Source organism: Pimephales promelas, chromosome 2 (genome assembly GCF_988280905.1).
Source record: "Pimephales promelas chromosome 2, fPimPro1.hap1.1, whole genome shotgun sequence".
In the NCBI taxonomy this organism is placed as follows: Eukaryota; Metazoa; Chordata; class Actinopteri; order Cypriniformes; family Leuciscidae; genus Pimephales; species Pimephales promelas.
The window spans coordinates 41,287,059-41,300,761 of NC_142770.1; the positions used below are offsets into that span (position 1 = coordinate 41,287,059).

The 13,703-nt window shown below is 43.8% G+C and overlaps 1 protein-coding gene across 1 annotated transcript; it reads left to right on the forward strand.

Annotated features, from left to right (window-relative positions):
• Window positions 1–7,272: 7,272 nt before the first annotated feature.
• Window positions 7,273–9,211, forward strand: LOC148997422 (uncharacterized). The gene is made up of 4 exons (XM_089120003.1): window positions 7,273–7,819; window positions 7,935–8,173; window positions 8,283–8,495; window positions 8,592–9,211. Exons 1-4 carry the CDS (start codon window positions 7,494–7,496, stop codon window positions 8,996–8,998), a joined length of 1,185 nt encoding a protein of 394 aa, XP_088976129.1. The 5' UTR covers window positions 7,273–7,493; the 3' UTR covers window positions 8,999–9,211.
• The last annotated feature ends 4,492 nt before the right edge of the window (window positions 9,212–13,703 follow it).

The following is a 13,703-nucleotide window of genomic DNA, read 5'->3' on the forward strand; positions in this document are numbered from 1 at the left end:
CCCGGGTAGAGTGCGTGGCGCCCTATTCAAAATCCTGCTGTGGTAAACCAAAAAAACAAAACAAAACAAAAAAAAACAGGTTATTTTACGAATGTACAGTGAGCTTACAATAAGTACTTTACTCTACTTACACTACAGTCTGTCTGGGTTGTCAGTTCACAATGAGGCTCCATTTAAATTTGCCACACATGGTCTGTGAGAGGCAAGCAGACGTCAGGCAAAATCACAGTCTGAAAAAATAGATTCTGTCCGGGTTGTCAGAGATCCAACCACTCCAGCTCCAGGACTTAGATCAAACTCAATTATTTCATTGGTCACACTGAGGCTCCATTTACATGAAACTACAATGTTTAGACGCTACTGAGGCTCCATTTACATGAAACTACAATGTTTAGACGCTACTGAGGCTCCATTTACATGAAACTACAATGTTTAGACGCTACTGAGGCTCCATTTACATGAAACTACAATGTTTAGACGCTATTGAGGCTCCTTTTACATGAACATCAAGTCCATACGCAAGCTCCCAATTTTGTCCAAACATTGATAGTCCATATGCAAGCTCGCAATTTTGTCTAGACATCTATAGTTCATTCGTGAGCTCACAGTTGACAAATAAAACATTGATAGTTCATACACAGTTCCCAGTGTCATAAAATGTAACACAAATGGTCTGTGAGAGTCCAGCAAAATCTAGTCCTTAAAACAGGAATCAAAAGTCCAGCCACTCCAGCCTGATAAAGGCCTACTCAACCATCCAGCCAGTCCAGGTGTAGGCCCTCTCCACGGAAGGACTTCCTTTTGACCCCGTAGTCGAACCGTAGTTCAACGCCCACACTGATGTCCTTCAGCCTCGTCATGCTGTGCCTGCACCAACGCCCTCCCTTGAGCAGCTGGGATGACCTTGCCGTGGTAGTCGCAGACAATGTCGTTCTTTGAAAAAGTCTGAGTTGCCACGACTCCTAAAATAATGAGAACACATTACATTTTTTAATTAATGAACAAACATTATGTCACAGGTCGGGATGGCCCCCCCCTGTTGCAGACCACCCCTATGAGCGTACCACCTCGAGGAGTTACCCAGAAACACCACAACCACAAACAAGGTATCAAATGTAAAAGGATTTTATTGAATTAAAATTTCGTAAACTAAAACTGGATGTTTCTTCTTCTTGGCTGCTAGGGGTAAGTATAGAGCGGATGCTGATCTGGAATTCACACAACAGTTCCTCTTCGGACAGCCAGGGGTAAGTATAGAGCAGATGCTGATCTAGAATTCACACGGCAGTTCCTCTTCAGACAGCCAGGGGTAAGTATAGAGCGGATGCTGATCTGGAATTCACACAACAGTTCCTCTTCGGACAGCCAGGGGTAAGTATAGAGCAGATGCTGATCTAGAATTCACACGGCAGTTCCTCTTCAGACAGCCAGGGGTAAGTATAGAGCGGATGCTGATCTGGAATTCACACAACAGTTCCTCTTCGGACAGCCAGGGGTAAGTATAGAGCAGATGCTGTTCTGGAATTCACACGGCAGTTCCTCTTCGGACAGCCAGGGGTAAGTATAGAGCAGATGCTGTTCTGGAATTCACACGGCAGTTCCTCTTCAGACAGCCAGGGGTAAGTATAGAACAGATGCTGTTCTGGAATTCACGCAGCAGTTCCTCTTCAGACAGCCAGGGGTAAGTATAGAACAGATGCTGTTCTGGAATTCACACGGCAGTTCCTCTTCGGACAGCCAGGGGTAAGTATAGAACAGATGCTGTTCTGGAATTCACACGGCAGTTCCTCTTCGGACAGCCAGGGGTAAGTATAGAGCAGATGCTGTTCTGGAATTCACACGGCAGTTCCTCTTCAGACAGCCAGGGGTAAGTATAGAACAGATGCTGTTCTGGAATTCACACGGCAGTTCCTCTTCGGACAGCCAGGGGTAAGTATAGAGCAGATGCTGTTCTGGAATTCACACGGCAGTTCCTCTTCGGACAGCCAGGGGTAAGTATAGAACAGATGCTGTTCTGGAATTCACACGGCAGTTCCTCTTCGGACAGCCAGGGGTAAGTATAGAGCAGATGCTGATCTAGAATTCACACCGCAGTTCCTCTTCAGACAGCCAGGGGTAAGTATAGAGCAGATGCTGTTCTGGAATTCACACGGCAGTTCCTCTTCAGACAGCCAGGGGTAAGTATAGAGCAGATGCTGTTCTGGAATTCACATGGCAGTTCCTCTTCAGACAGCCAGGGGTAAGTATAGAGCAGATGCAGTTCTGGAATTCACACGGCAGTTCCTCTTCAGACAGCCAGGGGTAAGTATAGAACAGATGCTGTTCTGGAATTCACACGGCAGTTCCTCTTCAGACAGCCAGGGGTAAGTATAGAGCAGATGCTGTTCTGGAATTCACACGGCAGTTCCTCTTCGGACAGCCAGGGGTAAGTATAGAGCAGATGCTGTTCTGGAATTCACACGGCAGTTCCTCTTCGGACAGCCAGGGGTAAGTATAGAACAGATGCTGTTCTGGAATTCACACGGCAGTTCCTCTTCGGACAGCCAGGGGTAAGTATAGAGCAGATGCTGTTCTGGAATTCACACGGCAGTTCCTCTTCGGACAGCCAGGGGTAAGTATAGAGCAGATGCTGTTCTGGAATTCACACGGCAGTTCCTCTTCGGACAGCCAGGGGTAAGTATAGAGCAGATGCTGTTCTGGAATTCACACGGCAGTTCCTCTTCAGACAGCCAGGGGTAAGTATAGAGCAGATGCTGTTCTGGAATTCACACGGCAGTTCCTCTTCAGACAGCCAGGGGTAAGTATAGAACAGATGCTGTTCTGGAATTCACGCAGCAGTTCCTCTTCTGACAGCCAGAGGTAAGTATAGAGCAGATGCTGTTCTGGAATTCACACGGCAGTTCCTCTTCAGACAGCCAGTGGTAAGTATAGAGCAGATGCTGTTCTGGAATTCACACGGCAGTTCCTCTTCAGACAGCCAGGGGTAAGTATAGAGCAGATGCTGTTCTGGAATTCACGCAGCAATTCCTCTTCGGACAGCCAGGGGTAAGTATAGAGCAGATGCTGTTCTGGAATTCACACGGCAGTTCCTCTTCGGACAGCCAGGGGTAAGTATAGAGCAGATGCTTTCTGGAATTCACACGGCAGTTCCTCTTCAGACAGCCAGGGGTAAGTATAGAGCAGATGCTGTTCTGGAATTCACATGGCAGTTCCTCTTCAGACAGCCAGGGGTAAGTATAGAGCAGATGCTGTTCTGGAATTCACACGGCAGTTCCTCTTCAGACAGCCAGGGGTAAGTATAGAGCAGATGCTGTTCTGATTTAGGACAGGGAAGTCAAACAGCAATGCATAAACATTTCACAAGTCGTCTTCAAGTCAATCGTATGTACGTACTCACAGCAGGTGGCTGACTTTAGCATGAGAGACTCGGTGGGCAGATTCAGGCTTTCAATATGAGAGACTCAATGGACAGGTACTGGTGCTTATCAGTGATGCGCGGGTTGATCCGAAATGACCGGGTGCCTGCGGTCACCCACGGTTACCCGCAGTTACGGGTCATCTAAAAATGTTTTTAATGATATTCGGGTCGCGGTCGGTCGGGTCGTTTGAAAAAAGATGCCAATTAAACATTTGTATTAATATAGTACTAAACACAATTTTTGATGAAATATACAGCCCTACACATTATTGGCTTAATAACTGGCACGAAGATTACACACAAGCTCAGTCTAAACAGTTCCCGGATCTATACTGGTGATTCAAGAACCGCTGTCCCTGTGCGTTCGGTAGTACGCAGTATCTATGAGCAGTATCAGCTGCTCGTGCTCATCACTTCTCTCAACAGGGGCACCAACATGTCTCGGTTCAGTGAACTGTTGGAGTTACTGAAGTAAAATATAATTCAGGATATTGATTTATTTCCATTCGGAGGGACCATCAGGCATGTCTAAAAGTGAGTAACTTTAGTAACTTCTGGATCAGCACTGACGCAAGACGCGAACTGTTACGAACGATTCAGTTCGATTTAGTGTACTTGTTCGACCGGTTCACTAAAAAGAACCGGTTCAAAAGAACGATCCGTTCACGAACCGGCCATGTCTACGATGATCACTACAGTCTGCAGAGAGATGGAGGCGGCAAGAGAAAAGGTAAAGACTGGGGAGTGGAAGCTCCGCAAATACACAAATAGAAAGAGTAAAAGTGTGGGAGACATTTGCTGAAATAATGAAAGATGATGACCTAAGTGCTGGCTTTGCCTTTGTTATGTGTAGGCCTACGTCTTCTTGCGATGCCGTGTTGTTACACGTCTATGGCCCAATAACGCTCCGATGAGCATTTACTACTTTTAAAAAATGCGGTCAGGAAGCAGGTCGGGTACAATATTTTTTTTACTTTTTTTGCGGTCCGAGTTGCGGGCGGGTAGTTGAAAACGTCGGTCGGTTGCGAATTGTTTATACATTGACCCACGCATCACTGGTGCTTATTTAGGACAGGGAAGTCAAACAGCAGTGCATAAACATTTCACAAGTCATATTCAAGTCAATAGTATGTACGTACTCACAGCAGGTGGCTGACTTCAGCATGAAAGACTCGGTGGGCAGATTCAGGCTTTCAATATGAGAGACTCAATGGACAGGCGCTGGTTCTTATTTAGGACCGGGAAGTCAAACAGCAGTGCATAAACATCTCACGACTCCTCTTCACACTGGATGGACTGGAGGCACAATCCTGCACAGTGCATACTCAACGCACACAGTAAGGGGTTAATTCTGGAATAGGACGGCTGGGAGCACGAACAGACACAACAATCCTCACCCCAGTGCAAACATCAATCACTTCAAATAATCATATGTGATCACTCCACACTAGTCACTTCACACTAGGCACTGCAACTCACACCACTCGCAGTGAATAAGATCTCCACTCTTGATCCCGGCCAGCTCCCTCCTCTCGTGCCGATGGAACAGCGTGTCCACACTGTATGGAGAGTATACTACGCACACACCACTGCCATAAAAAGGTTACCACAATATCAAACAGAAGACCTCAATAGGCAACCTCAGAATGCACAAAGATCCAGGGCAAATTCACTGGTCGTTTATATACGGTGTGAGACCCGAGTCAGATAATGAGGATCTCCAATGGCACTTTACTGTTACTGCTGTCTCTCCTTCTCCATCCAGGTTGAACTGCTGTTTTCAGGCTCCTTCCCTGCCGTGGATTTCTCTGTCCCCTGCCGCTTGCCCTCTTCACTCGAACATCCGCTTTTATGATCCCCCTCGTGAACGCGATGATTCAATCTCCGCCCATCTCACAGCTGCCGCTCGTTTCTCCTCTCCTTTGGTTCGTGATAAAAAAACCACGCTGAAGAAACTCCTTGACCATGATGACCCGAGAGCGGTGATCAGGCAGGAGCGCACAGATCTGGTTGTAGTTCCAGGTCCTGTTCATCCGAACCCACTCTCTGCTCGAAGCCTTGGCTTTCTGGACCTCGGCCGCTCTCTCCTCGGGCGTGCGTTTCTTCATGCAGACTCTGGACAGGTGAACAGCAAGGTTTTCCTTGGGTTTGTGGCACTGCAAGCAGTGGACAACGGTACGATCAGCGGACCTTAAAAACAAAATTACATGATATAGAATCAATTATTTAAACTATGATCTGAAGAGACATAAGTAAAAAAAAAAAGAAATAAAATACTCTTAAATATACAGCAAAACAGGGCATTGTCCTATTAACATTGAAATGGAGCTCAACAGAAAATACACAAAAACACAAACATTACCTCTTTTCAGCTTGTCCTTCCATTTCAGCAAAATCCAATTCAGATTGTCTCAGCAGATCAGCAGAGTAGATAGAATCCAGGAGTCCTCAGCAGATCAGCACAGAATGCTTCCCAGATAAACCTCCTGAGTGTCTCAAACCAGCCAATCAGATCGCAGTATTATACAATGGGTGTCTGCCTCTGCGCAGACCTGATAATGGGCCATCATGAGATAGCTGAGCCATCAGTGAGCCATCAGTGAGCCATCAATGAGCCATCAGTTTTACTGCCTGAGCTTGTGAAATGAAACTGATTAGTTCTAATGGTTTTTAAATGGGCAATCATATTTACTGCCAGGGATACTTAAGTGTTTGTTGGCTTAAGAGATGGAATTAATTTAAGTCCTGAGGGAAATAATCTTTTCCCCTCTCTGACCAGCAATAAGCAGAAACAAATTCGTACAGCCATTTTTAGTGCAGTCACTGTAAAGCTCAGAGGCCTAATTCGAGGCCTGTTTGACCCCTGCTCTCTCAGGCTGGGAAAAACATGAAACAGCCTGATATTATTATTTAATATAAAACTAATCTAGGGGTATGTGTGCTTTCATACCCCAAAACTTATTTGGCTTTACCATGTTCATAGAGAGAATGAGACGTCGTCAGGTTAGCTGACCTCTTTGCCGTGGTGAAAATCTGGGAGCACTTTACCAGTTTTCAACTTGGATTATTTTATTAAAATGAACGCATCTCAGTCATTGTTTATGCTACATACAAGTTTTGCACGTCTATTGAAAGCTTGAGACCTGCACTTTAATGTGTTTGCATTGAATTATCTGTATCTTGTTCAGGGAGTTGATAATACAGACTAAAGTTGCGGCTGTCACCGCTGAACTCACCCCAGGCCTTTGTCGTTACTGTTTCTGCTGTGCTAAAACGTCTTTATTTAACTCAAATCTCAAGCTTTCTTTCTGCTTTTAGCATCAAATTAATCAGTGAGTTCGGAAAGATTAAGAGTTGAGAAAGATTATTTCCCTCAGGACTTAAATTAATTCCATCTCTTAAGCCAACAAACACTTAAGTGTCCCTGGCAGTAAATATGATTGCCCATTTAAAAACCATTAGAACTAATCAGTTTCATTTCACAAGCTCAGGCAGTAAAACTGATGGCTCATTGATGGCTCACTGATGGCTCAGCTATCTCATGATGGCCCATTATCAGGTCTGCGCAGAGGCAGACACCCATTGTATAATACTGCAATCTGATTGGCTGGTTTGAGACACTCAGGAGGTTTATCTGGGAAGCATTCTGCTAGAGAAATCACTTTTCTTCAAATGATTCTACTGTGCTGATCTGCTGAGGACTCCTGGATTCTGCTGAGGACATCTGGATTCTATCTACTCTGCTGATCTGCTGAGACAATCTGAATTGGATTTTGCTGAAATGGAAGGACAAGCTGAGAAGCGGTAATGTTTGTGTTTTTGTGTATTTTCTGTTGAGCTCCATTTCAATGGTAATAGGACAATGCCCTGTTCTGCTGCATACTTAAGAGTTTAAGGTTTAAGTTTTTATCTCTTTTTTAAGTTTTGCTGGTCAAGGGTCACATTAGGCCTCTGTTTTAAGAATTCACTGTCTTCATTCATTTGATTTGTAAGTTTTGGTGTGTCTGCTTTGTCTCACAGCCAGAAATCCAACCGTCGCATCATTCACTGCTTGCTGTGTGGGAAACCACAGGAGATGCTGTCGACGCATCTGAGCAGAGTGTGTATGAAAAAGAACACACCCGAAGAACGGATGGAGGAAACAAATAGGGCAAAGGAGTCTGCCAAGGCGTGGACACGGCAAGCCAGGAACTGGGACTACAAGGAGATGGTGAAACGTTACCCCCACAGACCATCCAGACTGGCTCTTCTGAAAGAGCTTTGCCAAAGAGACTTTTTTGTGGCTAATGCTCCTGAACAGGCAGACCTGGACTCAGAAGAGGCGTCCACCAGCACGGCGGGTGAACCTTCTGGAGCAGCCGGTGGCCACTCTGAAGCAGCCGTTGTCAGCTCCCTGACACGGTATGTAATTATCTGTAATATAATTATGTTATAAATCTGTTATAATTATAATGTCTCTCAACGCTCATCCATCAGTTCGTTAGTGTGTAACCTCCAAACCTTTTCAATATTGCAGCTCCTCTTCTGACGACTCTGGTGAAGAGGGCACCCAGGCAGTGAAGAGAAGGCGGGTGAAAGAAGAGGTTGGCAGCCCAGCCCCGGACTTAAATGCTTTCCTGCAGGCATTCCCTGTGGGAATCACTGGCAAACCACCCAACAAGACCCAGAGAGAAAAAGCTGGGTTCCCCGCCGACAGAGTCTTTTATGACAAGTGGAGGGCTCTGCAGTACAGCCTTCGGGAGCAACATCTTTTGTGTAAGTGTATATACTTCCTTATGATCCAATGATTAGATTTGCTCCAACAGAAACATTTTGAACTAGTGTGTGAACCTGAATTTTAATTCAAATGTGCTCTCTTTGACAGCAAAATTCTCAAGACGTACCCCAACTGCAGCGATGGTGGCCAAAGTCATAGATGCAGAGGGCTGGACAGCCAATCATCCTCGTCCAGAGGACATCATGGCGAAGTGGAGGCCGCTCAGCAGAGCACAGGCGGAGAGTGACCCGGGCATCATCAAGGGGGTGACCAGGCAGAAATGGTCGGGTCTGGCTGTGAAGGCCTTTGGGGAGCAGAAAGGTATGTACAACTGTCTTATGAGCTCAGTAAAATCCATAAATAAAATGAATATAATAACTGAACAGCACATTAATGACTCCCTCTTTTTGACCACAGGCGTTGTTGCAACCAAGGCCTTCGGGAAGGGCTCCATCCTGTGTGATTTCCACGGAAAGGTGATCACAGGTGCTGAGGGCAGGGAGATGGCAGAGACGCAGGACCAGCTGGGCAACCTGTTTTTCTTCAAACATGGCCCTGACGAAATCTGCATCGATGCGGAGACTTTCCCCTGTGAGTGCCACCCGTCTCTGGAAACCATCGGGAGATGGATTACACACTCAAAGAAGAAGCACAACGTGCAGCCATGCCACTGCATAGTGAAGCTTCAGGGGGGAGACAGGCACGTCCTGCTCTTTCAGGCCACCACGGACATTAAGAAAGATGATAAGATCTGCTTCGACCACGGCATCAAGAAGAGGACTTTTCGTGGGGAGATAGAGGAGCTGGAGTGGCTGAACATTTGATTCTTTACAATTTGTGTCACATTTTATGACACAAGACTATGAACTATCAATGTTTTGTTTTTCAACTGTGAGCTTGCGAATGAACTATAGATGTTTGGACAAAATTGGGAGCTTGCGTATGGACTTGATGTTCATGTAAAAGGAGCCTCAATAGCGTCTAAACATTGTAGTTTCATGTAAAAGGAGCCTCAGTGTGACCAATGAAATAATTGACCTTGATCTACGTCCTGGAGCTGGAGTGGTTGGATCTCAGACTCTTTTTTCAGACTGTGATTTTGCCGGACGTCTGCTTGCCTCTCACAGACCATGTGTGACAAATTTAAATGGAGCCTCGTTGTGAACTGACAACCCAGACAGACTGTATTGTAAGTAGAGTACTTGTTGTAAGTGTATTGTAAATACTTTGAACAGTATTGTACATGAATTTATGCTCACTGTACATTAGTAAAATAACCTCTCTGTTTTTGGTTTACCACAGCAGGATTTTGAAGAGGGCACCACGCACTCTACCCGGGCATCCCAAGACAGTGTCTCCTTCCATCGTCGGCTCCTCAGAGCTCCTTGAGGGATGCTGAGAGCGAGCCAGAACCTGAGAACAATTTCCATAAAGTTACGCATCTCTTTAACCATTCATTCACATATTGCTCACCTTTTATACTACTACTGAATCAGATCAAATGCATTAATATTATGAACATCAGCTATGCTAATTATTTCCCCTCTGGCTTTCTGCTTGTCCCGAGAAAATAGGGGTTCGTCAGGTCCAGTTTGTATCCAGCGTGTCACGGAGACTTCAGATGCCCCAACGCCTGTGATTTGATGACCAAATCATTATTTTAACATTTTTAAAATAGGACTAAAATAACTTTAACTTGTCATTTGATTTTGATTTTTCTACAGTATTTTACAGACAGCTGTCAAACTCTGTTGCAATTGTGTAAACTTTTCGTTTGATTTTTATTTCTCTACAGTATTGTGCCAACAATGAAGAGATGGAGGACTTATAATTTATTTTAAATAAATATCATTATGGTCTACTTTTCTCATTTTTTGAAATATATTTCCAAATCTGTCGAGGTTTTTCAGAGATATTTGCGTGTTATTTGTGTGTCTTGTAACATTGAGGGTGCAGCCATGTTTGTTTAGATGCAAAGCCCTCTGAGATATGACGTCTTAGCTTGTATTGTGATCAAATCAAACAATTTTTCAAAGCAAATTGTATTTTATTAAAATTACAATAAAGCAAAGTAAAAACTATATACACAATTAATACAGAAACAACAAAGAAATATATAGATGAACTCAATTGAAGCTTTAACAAGTTAAGAACTATACACACACACACACACACAATAAAAAGCAGAAAGACACTTTAAACATTAAACAGTGCATCTGTTACAGACAGACATCCCTCCAGTTGTCTGGCACAGGATCCTCCGAACGCAAGCGCCTGTTGAAACATACAGAATGATAATGAAAAGTATGGTTAAATAACATTTTGGAACAAAACAAAATAGAAATGGGTATCCAAATGTACTTTAAGCCTAAATGTTTGCCTAAAAATCTATATATTAACAGGTATATATAAAAACAGGAGATGCAAACTTACTCGTTGTGCTGTGCTCGAAGGCCACCCTGGCCTTGCCATCTTCGAGGACACAGGATGGCCTGGTGTATTCCCTGTATTGGGATCCCTGTATACAGGGTTATTGCAATAAGCAAGGGATGCGATCGCCGAATTACCCAGGTCACATGGGGTAACCGCATCTCATGTCATCTCAAACCTTTTTCTGAGTTGATCTTGATCTGGTCAGACAGTTCTTTCTCCAGCTTTTCCTTTACATCCGTCCAATGTGCAAATTCTTTCCGGAATCTCTTAAAGAATTGTGGCGTTTTCCCTTTATCTAGTACCAGAGAGCTGGAGATCAAGCTGGAGAGCTGGAGAGAATGCGAGTTAAGTCCCTTTGAGAAGGAGCATGACGTGATATAAAGCTAAACAAATCGCCAAACATGATGCAATGAAGCAGGAAAGACACCTCCTGTACCTGTCCGAGCCGCCGGACTCACTGGGCATCTCTAAAAACTGAACTCTGGGTTTGCGGAACAGAGACTCGTCATCGGTGGAGGTGGAGAAGTTCATGGCCGCTACAGAGACAGAGAGAAGGTTAACACTCCTGTAAGGATACCACAATCATTAACGCATGGAATCGTTAATGAATCAGATAGTCGTTATAAAACGAATTGATTCCTTTGTGAGCATTTCAATGACTTTAAAGAGCCCCTATCATGGATTTTTGAAAATGACTGTTCAAATGGTGTGGAATATAGCTCTAAGGGAATGAAAACATCCTGCAAAGATTTATATCTGAAAGTGCACCGTATATAAAGTTATGGTCTTTTAAAAGTGAGTCTATTAAATGAATTGTTTTTGAAACGAGTCATTAGCTGTTACATCGTGACGTAGATACATACTGGCCACGCCCAGTTACTGCGCGCGCAGACGGAAGTGTAAACTCGAAGTCAACACACTCAAACACTTCATCATAGCATCATGTCGAGAAGACGCTGTGTTCTACTATGCAGAGATAGTTCAGCCACTTTGTTTTCATTTACCAGGGACGAGCATGTGAAGAATCGGTGGTTAGAGTTCATATCAACACTATAGCCCGATTGTGTTCTCATCATTTTATTGACAAATAACGTTAGTTCAAAAACATAAATGAATTCAAATGTGCATTCACAAGCGGTTGTTCCAGAAGGAGGGCTCAGTAACTTACTTACCCAGTGTATATGGATCAGCTTCCTCCTCCGAATCACAACCTGTAAGTATTATTAATAATTTTTGCTTTTATGGGTTTTGAACGGTTTTGTTGCGTTAGAGCGCGAGGCAGTATGTGTGTGTGTGTGCGGGCGCGTGTGTAAGTTACGCTCAGCGCAGCTTCTAGGTCTCCAATGTCAATTTTTTTTAAATATGTGAAATGTTTGTCGCTGTTATTGGAGTTGTCAAAGAATAGAGCGTCTTGTAGTACTGCAGTGCTTTATCAATATGTTTATGGGTCTGTCATCTGACCAATCACCGCCGATTAGTGTCACGCTAGAGTGGTTTGGAAAAATGAGTCGTTGTACGAATCATTTGGGAGTCTGTGAGCAAATCAGTTAAAAAATATAGCTGCAAGCAGCCATTACCGGGGCCAAGCGCAAGAAGCGGCAACATATGCCAAAATGGCAAGGAGTGGCAGACCAACTGCAGCAAGGAGCAATTAAGGGCATTTTGAGAGAACTTTGGGCAAATGGCTAAAAAAATCACATAAACATTAACTTATAAGATGATTTAATGGGTTATCACTTTCGAACAATAGGTGGCGCAGTTACGAAATAGATGTGATGTGGTCAGAGGGAGGTGACAATGACACATGCAAAGTTTGGTGTCAAAATGTGAAGGCATTGCAGAGATAAAGCCTAAATAGTAATTTTGGCAGCATGCCTAAACTTTGATGCTGTGGTATACGAAAACGGTTTTGTCTATCATCGTGCAATTCATAACTTTTAGTCGGCACGGTCTGGAGATGATGCGATTAAATTTTCGTGAAAATCGGACAAACGGTCTAGGAGGAGTTCGAAAAAGAAGGTTTTTCAAAGAAATAAAGATGGCGGACAGGAAGTTTGGCTGATTATGCAAAACCTGATATCTATGTTTTCGGCATAACCCAAGGAATCTATTAAGATCAGTTTCATTGCAATAGGCAAATTTATTCAAAAGTTATTAGCGTTCTCAGAAATTAATTATAACTTTTGACCAACAGGTGGCGCTGTCTCAAAATCTTTTGAGTACATTCAGGGCATGCTGCTTATGGCACACACTGAGTTTCGTAATGTTAGACCAAAGCATTTGTTTAGTATAGCATTGTATTTCACAAAACTGTATTGAAGTCAATGGGAATTTCACGTTTTGTTCTATTATAGCGCCACCAAGAGGCTCAGTCCCACAATTTTTTTTATGTGTCCTCAGAGTGACCCCATACATATGTGTGTCAATTTTGGTGCAAATATCTCAATTTACTTCCGAGTTATAAACATTTATATGAAAAAACACGTAAAAAATGACTGACACATGACTTTGTTTGAATTTTACTACCCCTTACTATCAATATTTACGCATTTGGGCATTGGCGTATGGTTAACAAGCTATGATTCCGTGTTTCTGGCGGTGGTTTCGTCTCGATCGGAACAGCGGTTTTGAAGATATCGCCAAGTGTTTTTTTCGCGCTAAATCGCTACGCTACGCCATCCGTGAGACGAAACCCGACATATTTGGTATCGTTGGACTCGGCAACGATTCAGGACCTCAAAAATATGACTCCCGTGAAAATAAGTGTACCACACCCAAAGTTATAAGCGTTTGAATAAAACAATTCACCACTAGGTGGCGCTGTTTCGAAACTTCTCAGGCTCCTTCAGGGCATCGTACTGATGACCCATAACGAGTTTCGTAACAATTCGTTCATGCGTTCAAAAAATACAGCATTTTAGCACATAATTCAAAATGGCCGACAGCCAAAATGGCCGATCTGGGAAAATTGGATATCGGTCGACTCGGCATGACGCCCTGAATCTAACGAGACCAAGTTTTTGATTTTTGGAGAAACCGTTCAGAAGTTACGAGCAAAAATAGCCATTTTTCATATCTCCGGACCACTAGGTGGCG